The sequence below is a fragment of the Schistocerca piceifrons genome, chromosome 8, assembly GCF_021461385.2.
Source record: "Schistocerca piceifrons isolate TAMUIC-IGC-003096 chromosome 8, iqSchPice1.1, whole genome shotgun sequence".
In the NCBI taxonomy this organism is placed as follows: domain Eukaryota; kingdom Metazoa; phylum Arthropoda; class Insecta; order Orthoptera; family Acrididae; genus Schistocerca; species Schistocerca piceifrons.
The window spans coordinates 280,660,457-280,680,207 of NC_060145.1; the positions used below are offsets into that span (position 1 = coordinate 280,660,457).

The 19,751-nt window shown below is 39.8% G+C and overlaps 1 protein-coding gene across 5 annotated transcripts in view; it reads right to left on the reverse strand.

Moving 5' to 3' along the window:
* The window catches only part of LOC124711602 (RILP-like protein homolog), a 155,219-nt gene that overhangs the window by 94,652 nt on the left and 40,816 nt on the right, over window positions 1–19,751 (reverse strand). For all 5 annotated transcript variants that reach the window (XM_047241759.1, XM_047241758.1, XM_047241760.1 and 2 more), the window contains exon 3: window positions 13,056–13,183. In XM_047241759.1, the coding sequence (XP_047097715.1) occupies window positions 13,056–13,183 (128 nt within the window). The remainder of the gene's footprint in view (window positions 1–13,055; window positions 13,184–19,751) is intronic.

Below are 19,751 nucleotides of genomic sequence, written 5' to 3' on the forward strand. Positions count from 1 at the left end.
GGTGGCTGGGAGAGGTGGCCGAAACACCATATCCTTAACATACCCCCATAAGAAAAAATTGCAGGGGGTAAGATCAGGGCTTCTTGGAGGCCAGTGATGAAGTGCTCTGTCACGGGCTGCCTGGCGGCCGATCCATCGCCTCGGGTAGTTGACGTTCAGGTTTCATAACTAACCTTTTTCGTAGGACTCTCCATACAGTTGATTGTGGAATTTGCAGCTCTCTGCTAGCTCTGCGAGTCGATTTTCCTGGGCTGCGAACAAATGCTTGCTGGATGCGTGCTACATTTTCATCACTCGTTCTCGGCCGTCCAGAACTTTTCCCTTTGCACAAACACCCATTCTCTGTAAACTGTTTATACCAACGTTTAATACACCACCTATCAGGAGGTTTAACACCATACTTCGTTCGAAATGCACGCTGAACAACTGTCGTCGATTCACTTCTGCCGTACTCGATAACACAAAAAGCTTTCTGTTGAGCGGTCGCCATCTTAGCATCAACTCACGCTGACGCCTAGTCAGCAGCGCCTCAAGCGAACAAATGTACAACTAAATGAAACTTTATAGCTCCCTTAATTCGCCGACAGATAGTGCTTAGCTCTGCCTTTTGTCATTGCAGAGTTTTAAATTCCTAAAGTTGTGGTATTCTTTTTGAATCACCCTGTATTTTAGTTGGAGATGCAACCAACTATCACAGAAACACACACAGAAGTGTTTTTTTTCAGAAAGTGTCAACTATGAATTGCAATGGAATCCTGACTGCTTCTGTCAAGTTGAAGAAAGAAGATTAGGGTTTTATGTATCATTGACAACAAGGTCATTACTGACAGCAAAAGCTGATACTGAGGAAGGAAATTAACTGTGTCCTTTTGAAAGTAATCCTCCTAATATTTGCCTTAATTAAAATATGGCTAGCTGGAAAACAGTTTTAACCACTATGCTCCCCAAATTAAGAGTCCAGTGTTTTAATATGTACCTCCCTCTGATGCGAAGTTGAAAGCTGCATTCTCTCATTAACGGAAAATACTTGCGATATCATGCTCGTATATTTCATCATAATACTACTACGAGAAATAGAACTTGGTAAAGCATCTATAGTGACATACGAGAAGTGAAAAAGCTATCTCTTCCCTTGTATCTGCTAGCTGTTTTTGTTCATTGAACCAAGTATAACATATTAGATTCTGCATCTTTGACCTCCACGTGTAGAGGATGCTACGTTGCTAGATCTCTGTCTGTAAGATGCCTTAAAAAGTCACCATACTGGTGCCACCAGTTTTTTTGTTAGATATGCAGTGAGAGATAATAGATTGTTTACATTGACAATGTAGGAAAAGATGGATTGCTATTACCGTAAAGAAGACAAGCCAAGTTTCAGACAGGCATAATTAAACACACTCATACGTAGCTTTTGGCCACAGCCATTTTCAGTCCACACATGCACGCACTCATGTGAACACCAACTCTAGCATCCTGGGCCAGAATACACCACCACATGGGATGCAAGCACCAATCTGGAGAGGGTGGGGAAGGGGAAGGGAGAGTAGTGTATGGGTAGAGAGAGAGAGACTGTCTGATGGAATGAGCAGGGATTAGACTCCAACAGGTGCAGTATCAGATGGTTGTGGGGCAAGAGAAAGAGGAACGAAAAATGAGAGGAGCAGGGAAAGATGGGTAGCAGAGCACTGCAAATAAATAGTGTGGAAGACGAACACGGGGAGGAGATGACAACATCAGAGGTAGAAACTGTTGGTTGAAGGGTGTGTGGGGTCAGCACGTTACTGTACGATGAGGCCAGTAGAATTACGGGACTGCAGAATGTGTTTTAAGGATAAATCCCGTCCGCCCAGTTCAAAATGGCTGGTGGTAGAGGGAAGGATCCAGATGGCTCGGCTAGTGAAGCAGCCATTGAAAGGAAGTGTGTTATTTTCAGCTGCATGTTGTGCCACAAGGTGGTCTACTTTGCTCTTGGCCACAGTTTGGCAGTGGCCGTTCATCTTTGTGGACAGTTGATTGGTAGTCATACCAATATAAAATGCTTTGCAGTGATTGCAGTACAGCTGGTAAATTACATGGCTGCCTTCACAGGTGGCCCAGCCCCTGATGGGGTAGAAAAAACCTGATATGGCTGAAATAAGAAGTGCTGGTTGGGTGGATTGGGTAGGTTTTGCACCTGGTTCTCTCACAGGGATATGATCCTTCTGACACGAGATTGGCACTGTGAGTGGCATAGGGATGGACAGGGAGGATATGGAGGTTGGGTGGGCGATGAAACACCACTTTTAGGCGGGTGGGAAGTATCTTGGGTAGAATGTCCCTCATTTCATTTCAGGGCATCACGATAGGTAACCAAAGCCCTGGCGAAGGATGTGGTTCACTTTTACCAGTCCAGGGTAGTACTGGGTGACAAAAGGGGCCACTCCTTTGTGGCTGGTTTTTGAGGGTGGTGGGAGGATTGGGGTTGTGAGGAAAAATGGCATGGGAGGCCTGTTTGCCAACTTTTTCTGGGCGATAGTGCCTGCCTGAAGAGGTTTTAGAGACAGTCAGCATACTGAGCAAGGGAATTTTTGTCACTGCAGATATGCAGTCCCCGGGTAGCCACACTATATGGGAGGGATTTTTTGGTGTGAAAGGTATGAATGCTGTCAAAATGCAGGTATTGGTAGTTTGTGGTGGGTTTAATGTGGACAGAGGTGTGGGTACACTGTACTAATTTTGTCCTAACCCACAACTATTTCTCATTTGAAGGGTAGATATATAAATAAATCCATGACACAGCCATGGGCCCCCCCAACATGACACACTACTATGCCAACCTTTTTATGGGGCCATCTCGAGCAGATGTTCCGAGCCTCCTGAAACAAGAAACCCCTAGTCTAGTTCAGATTCACTGACGATATCTTCATGATCTGGACCCATGGCCAAGACACTATTTTTGTTCCTTCGCAACTTCAATACCTTCTCTCCCATCTGCTTCACGTGATCCTCCTTAACCCAGCATGCCACCTCCTTATATGTTGACCACTTCCCCTCTGATGGAGCCTGGCTACCAAGAGACATTGTATCTGCAGTGACAAAACCTTTCTTGCTCAGTACGCTGAGAGTCTCACCAAGGCCCTCACAGACAGGAACTATCCTCCAGACCCAGTCTGCAAACAGATCTCTTGTACCATTCTCTCTCACAAACCAAATCCACCCAGCAACACCAAAAACTAGCTACAAAGGAGTGTCTCCTTTGTGACCAAGTGCCAACCCAGACTGGAACAACTGAACCACATCCTTCGCCAGGACCTCTATTACCTATCATCGTGCACTGAAATGAAGGACATCTTACCCAAGATATTTCCCACCCCTCCTAAAGTGGTGTTACATCGCCCACCCAACCTCCACAACATGTTAGTCCATCCCTATGCCACTCCCACTCCCAACCTCCTGCCACAAGGAGCATATCTCCGTGGAACACCCAGATGCAAAACCTGCCCAATCCACCCAACTAACACTTTCTATTCCAGTCCTGTCACAGGTTTATCCTACCACATGAGGGGCCAGGCCACCTGTGAAAGCAGCAATGTTATTTACCAGCCCTGCTGCAATCATTGCACAGCCTTTTATATTGTTATGACGACCAACCAGCTGTTCACCAGGATTAACAGCCACTGCCAAACTGTGGCCAAGAGCACAGCAGGCCACCTTGTGGCACAACATGCAGCTGAACATAACACACTTTATTTCAATGGCTGCTTCACTACCTGAGCTATCTGCATCCTTCCCTGTACTGCCAGCTTTTCCGAACTGCGCAGATGGGAGTTATCCTTACAACACATTCTCCACTCCCATAACTATCCTGGACTCACCCTACAGAAATGTACACCCAACAGTTAGACTCTTAATGTCCAGTCATCTGCTCCCCATATTTATTTTCCACCCAGTTTATTTGCATCCCTCTGCCAACCAATCTGCCCATCTTTCCCTGCTCCTCTTCTTTTTGTTCCTTTTTCCCCCACCTCTCTGCCCCACCACTGCCCGACACTGCACCTGTTTGAGTCTAGCCCATGCGCACTCCACCAGACAGCGTTGCGCTCTCTCCCTTCCCCTTACCCAACCCCTCCAGATTGTTACTTGCATACCACGTGATGATGTATTCTGGCCCGAGATGTTGGAGTTTGTGTGCATGTGTGTACCAATGAAAGCTGTGGCCGAAAGCTGAGTGTCTTAACCACGCCTATCTGCAACTTGATGCGTCCTATTCACAGAAAGTAGCTATCTATTTTTTCCTACATTGTTGATTTTCCTACTGGGAGTTTCCATTGGTTGGTCATTTACAATGATGTGAGAAATGAATGGTACTCAATCCATGTTAGTACTCTGAGGCTAAAAAACAGGAGCGTGTGAGGGCTCAGTACAATAGCCAGTACAGAGAAATGTAAGATGTCTATATTAGCAAACGCACAGTAAAATTAGTTTCAAGATGGAAATTGTTTACTTTTAAACAATATGTCTTGAAGAAAAGATGTCTTGAGGGGGAAAAAAAATGTACTCTATGCAATTTGACAAGGGTTAAAAGGTGTAAAATCTATGGCTTATCTGGGAAAGTAATTTCCACCAGTACCAAGAGTACCAGAAAATCTAAAAAAAATGAAGATGGATTCACCTCATTTTAAAAGAACCCAATGTCTTGCTTCTCACAGATTTCAGTAAATAGTGTAATCTTGTAGGAAATACAATGCTTGCAAAATAATAGATGTGTTACTTGTTAGACTAGTGTGACCAAGTTGTACATAAATAATTCCAGAAAGATTTGCCTGTATGAACGGAAAGTGCCTGAACCTCTGTGACAAGTGGGTGTTCTTTATAGAAGTGTGCAAGAATGAAATAGTTACAAAGGTGAATTACAAATAGTGGAATGATCCTATGATACAATTCTTATCCTCATTTGCAGTAAGTGTTGGATTTTCCCACTGCACCCTGTCTGCTACTCACACCTCAAGCTCACCAGTAGAGGAACAACTAACCAAAGGCAGAGTGATCTGTCATAGCATATTTGTGATATGCTAAATTATCTTAAACTGCTGATCAAAAATTTCTATTAGCACTATGAATGCTCTAAAACACTTACCATCAGAATAAATAACCACATGAAAATAGTCGAAGTCCTGGCACAGAGGGTACTTTGCAAATATCAGCAGGGAGTGTGGCACTTCTTCCATTGTGTGTGTTATATATAACTTCCTTCAGCACTCAGTCCCCCACATTCTGAAAACGTTAGCCCAAGCCTGCACAGTAACTTGTCCAGTAATATATCTCCCTTCTATCAACTCCTGGCCCATGGGTTGCACTCCTATGAGAGATCTCAGTTCAAGGCAAACTCTACACATCTGACCACCACTGTACAACTTTGACTAAAGTCCTGTCATTGGCATTTCCTACACCCATCACAAGACGGGGCCACCTGTGAATGCGTCCACATTACATGACAACTTTTCTGCAACCAGAATACAAAGGATAGCATTTTACATGGATATGACCACAAACTATTCATATAAGTTAAGGTTTCATCTATGTCTTGCTGCCTAACACCCTCCTCCACCCCACCCCCCCTGAAGAAAATAAATCAATGGGAATATCCCTTCACTTCTGTACTCTTTGGCTGAATTTTCCAATCAATTCTATTTTCCAATCAATTCTGTTTTCCTAACATTCTACCCATCTAATTCCAGGAAAGCCTCACCATATCCCAGTTACTTTTATATTCTACCCTGTCTTATCGATCTTAACCTTTCATTTACTTCTTGTATGGTGTCCCCCTGCCCTTCAAGTTTCTCCTAGTAGATCTTTAACCTGACAAACAGAAACAGAGCATGGACTCTCTTCAATTTCATAGGGGCATGGAAATCTCAGATCATATTCCTGCTTAAAAACTTCCCTCATTTGTTTCTTAACTAATCCAAGAGAGCCACAAAGAATCATTCAGACTTATCATGCAAGTATTAGGGCAACATTTTACTGTTTTGTTAAATTATTTTACAGCCTGTAGGTTCAATGGCTATACAAATGCCTTTGCTACCATGAAACGAACTTTAGTATGAGCTACCAGTGTATCACATTATAAATTCCACCCTTACCCTGAAGCCCTATCCAGTTCTCTTATACATTCTACTTTTTAAGTTTTCTCATTACTGAGAAGTGTGGCAAGAAGAAATTAACACAACTTCTATTGTTTGTAAAGATTGGTGGTGGTGGTGGTGGTGGCTAGTGTTTAACGTCCCGTCGACAACAAGGTCATTAGAGACGGAGCGCAAGCTCGGGTTAGGGAAGGAAATCGGCCGTGCCCTTTCAAAGGAACCATCCCGGCATTTGCCTGAAACGATTTAGGGAAATCACGGAAAACGTAAATTAGGATGGCCGGAGACGGGATTGAACCGTCGTCCTCCCAAATGCGAGTCCAGTGTGCTAACCACTGCGCCACCTCGCTCTAAAGATTGGTGGCAGCATGTCCACAGACGACTAATTTCCAAAATAATTACATTCCATTTGACCACAACATATCACTCTTTATCCTAATTTAGAATTAGTCCATCTCCACCTATATTACTCCTTACGGTATTCAGAATATCTCTATTTTCATCTGCAAAGGTAATCTCCCTAATAAATTTTATGACACCTTAGTAACTGGTGCCACTGGTGTAACTGTTCTCTTATTATTCCACGAAACTGTTACATATTGTGAATTAGGACTGAATATTTCCAACAATTTTCCAGTTTTGTTGTTACAGAAGGTAATTCCATGATGTGATACATTTTCCTTCCTAGATAAATTTAAATAAAAGTTTTTCCACAGATATTTGCAAATAGGTTTAACTTTTGGAAAGGAATAGCACGTTAGCAAGATGCCTCATCCCTTGCCTGAAGGTGTAGCGCATCTACATTAGATGCTTTCTTTCTGTTATAGTTCACACTCCACATTGAGCTGTAGGTTCCCTTATAACTGACTGAGTAAGTCCATTCAAAGCTCAGAGGAACACAAAGTCAAATTTCTGTAGTAAGACACTGCCTGGTAAGGCATTGTGGTGTTGAAATCAATATCCAGTATAGGTCTGTTTTATACCTTTTATGATTCAGTTACAGGTATTTATTGACAAATACACCGTGGCTGATCAGTGATCAAGAGGCAGGAAGATATGTTTATCAGAGCCTCCAGGCATAAAGAATATTGTTAATTATGTCTGACACCAATCAAAACAATATTGGGCTTTTGGTTTTAATTCTGAATAAGTCCATTATGCAATTTTAATAATACCATACTCATATTTGTAATTACAGATGGAAGAGACTAGACTGTATTCCATAGTGAAAGTGAGAGATAAACTGTATTCATTTGTAAAGTGAGTCATGAGAACTCCCCTAAATACATAATCAGGAAATCAGAGCAATGGGTCTATTCTGATTATTCATAACATTAAGCAAATGACTTACAAAAACTGAGGGACAAGATACTGAGAAATTAATATGATCTGCCACAGTTTATTACCAATAATGTGAGAAGAAAAAACAGAATTATATGGTGCACTTTTACATACATTCCATCATGCAAATAACAGCGTTTCACCAACTGAAGTTGTAAATACAGAATTAACATGCCAAACACAATGTAAAACTTTGCTACTTTATATCAGTGCACAGCCAATGTGGCATTTTATGCAGAACTGCACTGTTACTTGTATAATTTTATTGGGAGGGAGGGAGGGAGCAGCAAACAAGAGAACTCCTACAAGCACAGCAGCTACTGTCCGATTCATTTATATAAACATAACAACACTGAAAGAAAAGAAACATGCAGAATACCACACAGGAAATAGGGGAAAACTATACTCACCTTAACCTTTAAGACTTTCGAGTAAATGAGTAAATGTAACTACAGAGTCCACAGCTATTATGCAAATGAAAGCCTTCAGCCCTAAAAGATAAGGGCAGGGAAAGACAACCCAAAAATGATTCCATTCTAAATTAAACAATAGAATTGATATTTAAGATTACCATCACAATAAAACATGAGTGCTTCAGAGAAAAGTGCCCGATAGCGGAAAGTGTATTAATTATGATCAACAAGGCAGGGGGAAAAATTATGAAAAAGATGGAAACTTTCTAGAGTAATTATATTTACCATGTAGTAAGAAGAAATATTGCAACTAAATATTAATTGTTAAGCAAATATGTTCACCCATTCATACGAGGAATCAGTCGTTTTTATGTTTTCTATAATTTTCATGTGTCCATTGGTTCTTGTGTAAGCACTATATGAACACAGGAAAGGTTTTCAATTTACAGTATGTCACAATTATGCAGTTCACTGTACATAACATTTCTTGTTGCATACTGCAATGACCTTGTCGTAGGGTTAACAAGTTTGGTTATAAACAAAATAAACAGTCAGTTGCAAGAGACATAATATTTGTTCTTATCTGCATTGTAAACATAAATGAATAAGCAGCTGACAGAGCACAGCTGCAAGTATCAAAAATATTGATCAAATTTACAGAAAAAACGAAGCTGGAAAAAATACATATTGTTGAACATGAAAATATATTGGTAGTTTTTAACAGTGTTGGAAAATACATGGTTAATGGTTCGGTTATCTACGGCTGTGGCTAATCAGAAAAATAAAATCATATGCTGTCCAGGATAGCTTGGTTTCTGGAACAGCAAACAATGTGATTTATTCCTCAATGATACACACTTGTGACTGAACCATTTGCTATTTTATTATGAACAGAACAGGCAAAACTGATATTTGGCCAGGTGAGTTGTGCCCAAGTAGTTGCTATACCGATTCCAACTGATGGAAAATTAATGTAATAGGTGCTATGGTTACAAAAGCTCGTGGTTTTAGTATAAATACACCGAATCAAATGCTCCTATAAATTAAGTATACTACTGTTGTTAGAAAGATTATGACAAGTAACAAATATAAAACAGGAACTTCAAATACAAAAGAAAAATTGCGGTATTCTGAGTTTTAGTTAATGAAAATACTTGCTTCAGAAATTTTGCTTTATTAATTTTATAATTTACAGTAATGCAAACCAAAATTAATTGAAATGGGCAGGAAAATCACGAAACACACAAGGCAGATAACTTCACAAGCAGTGCTAAAACACAGCAGCTTTACCTGGAGTAAACATTAATTACTGTTAAGACACACAATCTTTTCCTCTAAGCACAACATCCAGTTTTATTATTCCAAAGTTTCTTCACCTCCTCAATGAGCTCTATAAAAGCATTATTATAGTGAAATACATTCTACATTAGACAATGATGGTGATTACTGAAACCTCATTGACTACAGAAAATCCTTTTGTCATGTTCCAAGACAGCCTATATTTCTTCAGGTTTTTCTTTTGCCATCTCTCTGTGCAACGAATTATGAAAAAAAGACTTCTTTACTTTTCTACAGAAATCAGTTCCTTATAAACAAGTCAACCTCTAGTAAGGTACCTCAACATAGCGCATATTTGACAGTTAATCTAAAATGCTACCATGCATTTTTCCAGCAGAATGTAATGGATCTAACTCCACATTTTTTACATTTTTGTCTCTTCATTTATGGCAGATCTGCAGATTCTTAACATATGTACATGATTAACTTCCTTAAAAACAGGCAATTTTTTTTTGCTTGTGGAGCACATATGTATGTTAGTGGTACAATCAACAGCCAACTAAACCATAGGGAATTATACATGTACTCGGAAACACTCTTACAAGAATTAGTTAAAACAGTCTGAGTGCACTAGAAACTTTTAACTGGTTAAAGAACCACATAGGCCCAGGTTCACTGGTGAGAGACATGTTAATAAATAATGCCAACCTGAATAAAAATCAAAGGGCAGAAATATTAAAGAACTGCTTAAATGAAATATGAGTACACTACCATTTTTTTCTCTTTACCAAACCTGCTGTATCCCAGTTAAGCTGTCTGGAACACTTAATAATAATATTTTCAATTTCACATCAGCAAACTCACGATAGTGTTGTATACTGTGCTTGACATGTTATGCTAGTGGGAGAACTTTGTTACTATATATTTGTCCATCTTTTCATGCACATTTCCACTTCAAAAATGATAAAATAATGGCAAATTCTTGGTAGAATACTGTCAGTTGCCTTTATACTGGTAAATTCAGCAACTGTCTAGTACAAATATTGAACAATGAAAAATCCTGGATGGAATAATTACAATATTGTGAAAAGCCTGTCTGCAACTCAACATTTCCACTGTATGGTGAGTAGCAATTTATCCTTTTCATAATATTGTTAATAATATGAGTTTTATGGAATATAAATGTCTGGTTTCAAATATTCTGTAAATGGGTAGGAGTAGCTAATGAGGTGTTATTTTAGTTTGCTTTCAAATATTTGGGGATTTTTAATTTTCTCCCTGGTGTCTACCAGTTTTTGTATTAGCAGATAAAAATCCTTCTGAGGCCTAGAGAGGCAAGCATAGTCTACATGGAAGTTATTTCTACATCCAGTACTGTTCTTGTTGATCACTGAGATCATACTGATTTTTTTTCTTGTTACTATCCAGAAATACCATAAGACACTATAGCTACTGGCATATAAGAGTAAAAATCCATACATCCTTTCTGAGGCTTCTGCAAGATGTCTGGTTAGTACTTCATACAATATTTCTTGTTGGTTTTGACAAGATCTGATAAGGGATGGGACAACAAGTTTAATAAGTAACAAACCACAGAGAATCTTAGGGATGGTTCTCGAGATGTGGGGACTATGAAGCAGTGGTAGCAGGATAAAACTGATGTATAGTTTATGTGGATGGCAAAATTATAGTTTTTTTATTAAGTTTTTTTGCGAAGGTCAGAAGATATCTGGTCAGGTCAACCCTATTACATCAAAATGGAGGTGCTAAGAAAATCTGTGTCCCATGAAACAGCAACCAGCACACACATGTTAAAACACATGTATGTTTCTTAGTGTACACTGTTCTCACATCCTACCTTCAACGTTGTTCACAAAATATATAACCCTGTTTATTTCATTTATTTATTGCTTATTTAGCATGACCAAATCAGGACGTTACAGCGCTCTCTTATATCTGACCAGGTCAATAGAGACGAGAAATATGTAGAAATCACAATAATAATAGTAAAATAATAATAATAATAATAGTAGTAGTAGTAAAATGATAACAGTAAAATGTTGACAACTAAAATAACATAATGGAGGCATAAATAATGATACTGATTAGCGTAAGACTTCTGAAGCCTTATTTAGCATTAGAAGAAGTGGAAGGGATAATGAAACAGGAGGGAATTGAAAAAGAGACAAGGTGAAGGAAAAGCGATGGGGGAGGGAAGGTCGGTGGAAGTGACCTTCAAGAAGAGATAGCTACAGTGATAGAAGGTGGGCCATTATCTGTCCTTTGAAGTTTGGAAGGATTTTAATTTCTGTAACATTTTGAGGGACATTGTTCCAAATTTGGGTTCCTGATACAGAAAATGATTTAGAGAACATGTATTTCTGCTGTGCTGTTCACATAGTAGTGTAAGGTTGATGAGAAATAGGACGGAGTGCAGCAACTGTGAAGACAATGCACCAACATGGTATGATAATCTCTGCACTTATCAGCACACAGCCATGATAATTGTTCACAGGCAGGAGTGACATGTTGAAAGGAGCAAACATCACAAATGTATGAACATCACCAGTTGCAGCCAATGTGTGCTCTCATACGAAAGTCCTTTGAGAATATGATCATCAGAATCAAGGATGGGGAGTACTAATGACAGAGTTTCTTTTTAAGCTCAAGAGACTGTACTTTTTTTTACAGTTCGGTAATGAGTGAAGTGATGCCAACACCTTATAGACTGCAGTTGTGTGTTCAGTCCAGTTTAGGTGATTGTCCAGAATGATCCCCAAATTGTTTGCAGAATAGGAAAAGGTGATCACTGTGCTTATTAGGATTAAGGGCAGAAGAGATTCACTTAAATGAGGAGTAATAAGTTTGTGAGTAACTAAGACTGCTTGCAATTTTATTCAGCTGTCATCTTATCTTCCAGCTCCTTTCTAATATAAACTTTCTCCCCACTCTTTATTTTACAACTTTACTTATATCCTTTAATTTATATTTATCTGCCTAAAACCTTTAGCCTTTTTTTCTGATATCACAGGATGCAATTTATATTTCCCCATGCTGCTGCAAGCCAAATTATTATAATTTTTCCCTTACCTAATGCAGTCATTTAACTTCATACGAAATATAATATTATGCTCATAACAGTGCCAATGAATTGAGGAAACAATGAAACAGATGAAGAATAAATTGTTATCTCTAAGAAATCAATATCTAAAAATTAGTCCTTTACATTTTGATGGTTTGTTACTCTCCTCACTCATGCCACTAAGGAAAGAAGACTATACATATTTGACCAATTTAAAGAGAGGGAAATGAGGCGAGTGGGGGGGAGGGAGGGTAGCGTGGCGGGAAAGGAGGTGGGGGGAGGGGAGGCGAGGCCGGAAAGGAGGCGAGTGAGGGGGGGGGAGGGGGTGTGGCGGGAAAGGAGGTGAGGAGGGGTTGGGAAAGAGTGGAGGGAAGGGGGCTAGGTGGGGAAACAGGAGGGGGGGAGGGATGGGGGGGAGGGGGGGAGGGAGGGAGAGGGGGGGGGGAGAGAGGAGAGAGAGAGAGAGAGAGAGAGAGAGAGAGAGAGAGAGAGAGAGAGAGAGAGAGAGAGAGAGAGAGAGAGAGGGGGGGGAGGGGGGAGAGAGGGGGGGGGAGGGGGGGAGAGAGAGAGAGAGAGAGGGGGGGGGAGGGGGGAAGCTGGTGGTACTGAAAGCCCCATAATTTGTTTAATATTAATCTCATACCAAATCCTTTTAGACTAATATTAAAGCATTATCTTCGATAGTAGCGCCATTTTTAAAACCAACTGTTTTATAGGAGCTACAAAGGATTTAGGTCATATTTAATAGCTATCTCACTCATGGTTGGGCTTTGATTCTGCAACCACTTTCTGTGCTATGGATGAGGTGCAGGTACTTACAGCATCAATTTCTGCAGCTTTGGCCTGGATTTCCCTTTCTCTTGAACGAATCTGCTCTCTCTGTTGGTCAATCACATTACGCAGTCTTTGCAGCACCACAACGTCAACTTCTGTGCTTACTGTATGAGCTGCAAAAAATTTAATGAAACTCTGAATGCAATACAAAATAAATCCACACACACACACACACACACACACACACACACACACACACACAAATATATATATTACACAGAAACATTGTTGATAAAACTGAGTAATAATGATGTACACTTTCCAAAATTTAAATATCTACAATTGTAACAAGGCAAATCTAGGATGCTGATGGTGATTCAGTAGGCCCAGAAAAAAAAAAGCCAATATTTTTAAGTGGGAACATATCGCAACTGTAAAGAGATACATGAAGTCTATAGGTTTCATATAATAATTCAATGGAGTTATTAATCACTTATGGAGATGGAAACAAGTTTAAACATTTGGGAACAAAAAACAGCCTAACGTCATATTTTGATCTCCACAGACCAACACTGCTTCAGGTAATCGTGTTTCAGGAAGTTCTATTCACACCATGGCACTTTACACTATATTGTTTTTATGTTAATAATTTAAATCATTTTTTGTATAAGCAAAAATAAACAATCTAATAATATACAATCACATCCAAGCATGCCAACAAAATTTTGATATGTGGATTGTGAAATGTTTTAGTTATACGACAGGTAAAGTTAATTTAATTTTATCCTACACCAACAGCTTAACAATATATAAAATGAAGACTTACTCAAAAACTGGTCACCAGATTGATATTCCACACAGACATGATTCTTTCTACTCATACCCCATGAACATGTAGTTATCATGTAACCTTGTACAAAAGTTAAAAGTGGGGATAAGCAGTGCAATAGTACACAGGAGGAGGAGGAGGAGAAAATGAAATTGAAGATGTGATAGTTACTCACAATAGAGAGGAAAACCACTGTAGGATTTATTCATGTATTAGTACAATTCAAGACCAAAACAATGTGATTAATAAAGGTGGTGGTGGTGGTGATTTGATTACCATGGAATGTGATAAACTTCGCCAAAACTCTAGAGAGAAATCTTCAGGATAGCTTACCATGAATGGCTACAAAATGGGGCGTACAATACCATTGATGTACTGCAGATGACAACCAGAGGGGTCCTGCTATGGAAAGAAATGGCACTGCTGACCATCACTCCTAGTTGTCAGGCCATATAGTGGGTGAAAGTTGGGCTAGTGTCCCACCACTAATAGTCTCATTTCCAGACGTATCTTCACTGCCAGAATGAGATTTTCACCCTGCAGTGGAGTGTGCGCTGATATGAAACTTCCTGGCAGATTAAAACTGTGTGCCCGACCGAGACTCGAGGAGAGCTTCTGTAAAGTTTGGAAGGTAGGAGACGAGATACTGGCTGAAGTAAAGCTGTGAGGACCGGGCGTGAGTTGTGCTTCAGTAGCTCAGATGGTAGAGCACTTGCCCGTGAAAGGCAAAGGTCCCGAGTTCGAGTCTCGGCCGGGCACACAGTTTTAATCTGCCAGGAAGTTTCGTATCTTCACTGGTTAACAGGGCCCAATTTGAAGCAGGGCTCATCGCTGAAGACTATTCTCCTTCAGTCAATGATATTTCAGGTTGAAGTTGTGTCTTGAGATGTCTCGACCAGCGATGGTATACCAGCCTGACTCTTGCCTGCCACACAGCCCATCCACCAGGAGTCTTTTCATAGTAGGATCCCTTTGGTTGTCATCCACGGCACCCTTACAGCACAGTGGCACATTGACAATATTTTACACCATGTTTTGATGCCCTTCATGGCAAGCCATACTGGGCTTACAGTTCGGCAAGAAACTGCTGCACATGGTAAGAGTTTCTATTGCTTGTCTTTGTGCTTGTCAAAGCCTACCTCAGCCAGCAAAGTCACTGGATCTCTATCCAATTCACTGCCCTCCAACCATCTCAGGATGGGGAACAACTCTGCATAGGTTCGGTCGATGGTGAAATATCGCAGAGGGAAAGATAATAGGTAGGAAATTCCTCATTTTAAGGCATGATGAGAGGTAGTCAAATCCCTGGTGGAGAATGTGATTCAGTTTCTCCAGTCCTGGATGGCGATGAGTGCTCCTTTGTGGTCCAGTCAGTGGGTAAATGGAAAATGATAGATGACTGGAGAGACAAGACGTGAGAGACCTGTTTCTGTACCAGGTTGGGACAGTAATTTCAGTCTGCGAAGACCTCAGTTAGCTCTGGATATACAACTGGGACGACCATGAGAGGTTAAGCCCCATGGAATGGGTGGCCCCAGTCAAACTGTGATACCTCCTCTCCAATGACAAAATTTTCCTGCTCTGGAATCCCAAAATCCTGCATCCCATCTTGCACAAACTCTTGCCCTCAACAAAAAAGTAAATAAATGAAAAATAAAAAGTGTAAGGGAAACATGTTACTAACCCTCTAGTCTTTAATGAACAGCAAATTGTCTCCTTTATAGGAATTATGATCTGAAGGGTAAGTAAACAGGTAAGTTGCATAAATGAAAGCCATTATACTCGATATGATATGAGATTTTGGAGTGATAAACTGCAATTAAAATTAAATGCTATAAGTTCTGATTTCATGCGTCACTGTTGTAGCTATTAGATGGAAAAACTGAAATTTATATATATAATAGAGGGAAACATTCCACGTGGGAAAAATATATCTAAAAAACAAAGATGATGTAACTTACCAAACGAAAGCGTTGGCATGTTGATAGTCACACACACACACACACACACACACACACACACACACACACACACACAAAATTCAAGCTTTCGCAACCAACGGTTGCTTTGTCAGGAAAGAGGGAAGGAGAGGGAAGACTAAAGGATGTGGGTTTTAAGGGAGAGGGCAAGGAGTCATTCCAATCCCGGGAGCAGAAAGACTAACCTCACGTACACACACACACACACACACACACACACACACACACACACACACACACACAGATGCATATATGTATATGTGCAGATGGATGTGTGTGTGTGTGTGTGTGTGTGTGTGTGTGACCATTGAAAATTTAAAATCTGTGCTTGAAGTTAACTTTCGGCAAGTACGGAATGTTTAACTACCCAACGTCATACATAATGTATCTGAGAAGTTGGTAAGGAAAAAAATAAAGAGTTTTTAACAACTCAAATCATATCTATAGTACACATCCTTTAAACATATTGCTGGAAATGGCGATTCACCTGTGCATTAACAATATTGATTTACTACTATCTGGTTTTTAAATTTTGTCTCAAACCATGTAAGTTTTTTTTCATATGATGGGCTGAGGTCAAATACTGCAACAGAGATGAAATCTAAAACTATTCTCCAAAATACATCTTTTCTTTCTACAGAGGAGCTGCCATGCACCCTCTGACAGATTAGGAGTGTCTGTTGGGTTGGGACACAAACCTACACTCTTGCAAAGAACTCCAAATGAATTTGGAAAGTTGAGATGAGTACTGACAGACTGAAGCAGTGATGTGGGTAATGCCATGTGCCTGAAAAGGCTGTCAAGTAAGCGGTTCATCCACAAAATGGTGGAAAGGCTCCTTCACAACTGATGGAAATTGAGTAAAAAATGTTTTAAAATACATAGTTTGAAATATATTTTGGCACCAGTCTGTTTCACACATTTTGTACCTAATTTCTTTATGAATTTCCTTTTCCTTGTGTGCAGTCTGGCACAAACTGCCTGGCCATTATTTTCCTCAATTTGCAGGGACTGTTAGGGGCTGCCTGCTACGGTCAACATTCTGGCACTCAATGTAACAAGGGGGTTTGGGGGAGGGGGGGCAGGGGGGGGGGGGGGGGGAAGGGAGAGGACAAACTAGAGTGTATAAAACATGTATTCATATCTTGACAAGCCTGACAAACTAAACATCAAAATGTAAATACAGGTCTTTTCGGTCACCTTTTCCATGAGGTTTCATACTTTGGTAACACCTTCATCCTGCCATATAGGATTTACGAACTTTCCAGGTAAGATAATGCATGTGACCAAACATAAAAGAAATGTGTTATATTATACAATATTAAAATTAAAGAAATTAAAACATCACTGTGGTATGTTTAGTGACGTCTCTCTGCTAAAAAAAAATATTCTGTGTTTTGTCAAATAAACAATTCAGCTCAATCAATGAAAACCAGCCAAAACTCCTTCGTGAGAGAAGCAATCTATCCAACCCCACTCAGTACAGTGACCCTTTCAGGCAATATCTAACTTTTTAGCCTCCCATTCTTTAGCTTGCTGGATGATGGACTTCTTCCCTCTAGCTCTCTTGGCTTCTTCACATTTGTTGGTTGACTATCACACAGTATTTATTAACGGAAAAACCTTGTTCTACAAAGGCTTGACCATGGCTCAGAATGAGAACCTTTTGAGGAAAGCTATACAAATGCTGACATATGGTGTCACTATCCAATAAGTCTCTTCAAAAGTGATCGATTCTTGTCTCAGTCCTCCTGTAGATTGCACAGAGATCTAAAAATATCTCCTTACCAAGGATTTGCAGAAATTTTTTCTCAATTTTATCACAATCCTTACCACTTATCCACTTCTGTGAAGGTAATTTCTGCAAAGCATTCAAGATTCTAGCCTTGCTAGTTATTAGACTCCTGTTTATCACAACTGGATCACAAAAACTTATGTATTTACAAATGTTGACTTCGAAGGTGATTTTGGGAGGTGGTTTGAGCACGTTTCGATTAGAAAGTCGATACAGTCAGTCCTAAAAGTAATATATCTTTGGCAGGCACTTTTACTATTCTGAGTTCACATGATACAACATACTCCAAGTTCACGTCTATTCCAGGAATAGGACCAGCTTTATTATCAAGTTTTATCACACACACTGATTTCATGGCAGATACTACTTCAACCTTAACAACTAAGGACATCACATCAGCAAGTAGAGATGGAGCATTGTACAGGAAAGGTGCTGTGGAGACCACACATTGGAATTCCCTCAAAAAGTGCTTTGAGGTACTTCAATATTATTCACCAGCTGTAAGTATCTATTTTACTCTTATTCATTTACTTCGACAGAGTAAGTCTTTAGAAAGGGGCTGACTTTTACACCCCAGTCGGCCGCATCTTCATTTTCCAGCCAGCTCATGGAGCAAAATTTTTTAGGGAATGGCAGATTTTCAGGTTTATTGAATCTTTTATAATCAGCTCTTCCTGCAGGTATGTTCAACACATTACAAATCAATCCCAGAAAAGGTTTAGCACTCCAATTAGTCTTTAAGACTGCATTTTTTTTAACTCTGGCAAACTGCATGAAGACCACAAGATCTCATATCAATAAAAGTTGATGCACTGTCCCCATGAATACTCTTCAGGTCAAGATGCAACTCCTTCATGAATGCCCAAGTGGCATCGATACCTTAATCATGTTGGTAAGGTACAGATCAGAAGTTTCTATCTTAAACCACCCAACCTATAAGCAGTAGTGGCATGACCTAAAAACGCATATGACAAATAATGCATTTCCAACTTGTTAACTTTGTGCCAATATCTGAGAGCACTATTCATTTGCTGCAACTCAGCTATCTTGTTAAGGCTCTCATGAAATAAGATTACAGAAGGAACCTCCCCTTCAAGGTCTTTGCAAATATTTTTCATAAAGTTTGGTGCTAACCCATGAACAATACTGCACGATGTCTTGGTTCACCCAAGTTGCATATTAGTAGCTACATTATTGTTACGGAACACACCCAGAAACAAAGCAGTCACAAATTTAACATTTTTTCGGTGGTTTGGAACATCACTTTTTCACCATGAGACATACAAAAGTCACATCAGGAACAGCAATATAGCTACATGGAGCGAAAAGTGGCAGTTGACCCCAAATAAAGAAAACAGAGGTCATCCACATTAGTACTAAAAATCTGTCAAATTTTGATTAGAAGAAAAATGCATGAATCTCAAGGCTGTCAAATCAACTAAATACCTATAAATTACAATTATAAATAACTTTAATTGGAAAGACCATATACATGTTTGGGGAAAATAAACCCAAGACTGCACTTTGTTGGCAGAACACTTAGGAGATGCAACAAATCTACTAAAGGGACTGTCTACACTACACTTTGTCCATCCTCTACAAGAGTACTGCTGCAAAGAGTGTGATCCTTACCAGATAGGATTGGCAGAGAACATAGAAAAAGTCCAAAGAAGGGCAGCTCGTTCTGTATGTATTATTTTGATGTAGGGGAGAGGAAGTTATGGAAATGATACGCGAGTTGGGGTGGCAGTCACTAAAACAAACTTTTTTGTTTCGACAAGAGCTATTTATGAAATCTAAGAGTGCAAATGAAAAGATTTATGCATTTGTTTTTCCTGCGTGCTATTTGAGAGAACAGTAAAGAAATAATCTGACAATGGTACGATGAACCCTCTGCCAGGCAATTATGTGTGAACTGCAGGCTAGTCACGTCAATAAACATTATAAAATGCAAACAAGGGATCTTTCCTTGACCTAATAATGCATGGAATTGTTGCAATATTGCTTTAAAAAAATAAAAAAAATTTTTGGCAACATCATTGTCTAAATTTACTCATTTACAACTCACTTGAGTGCTCACACAACATGATCGCACTATGGCAAAAAAATGTGCAAGGGAACCCTCAGCTTGATTCACT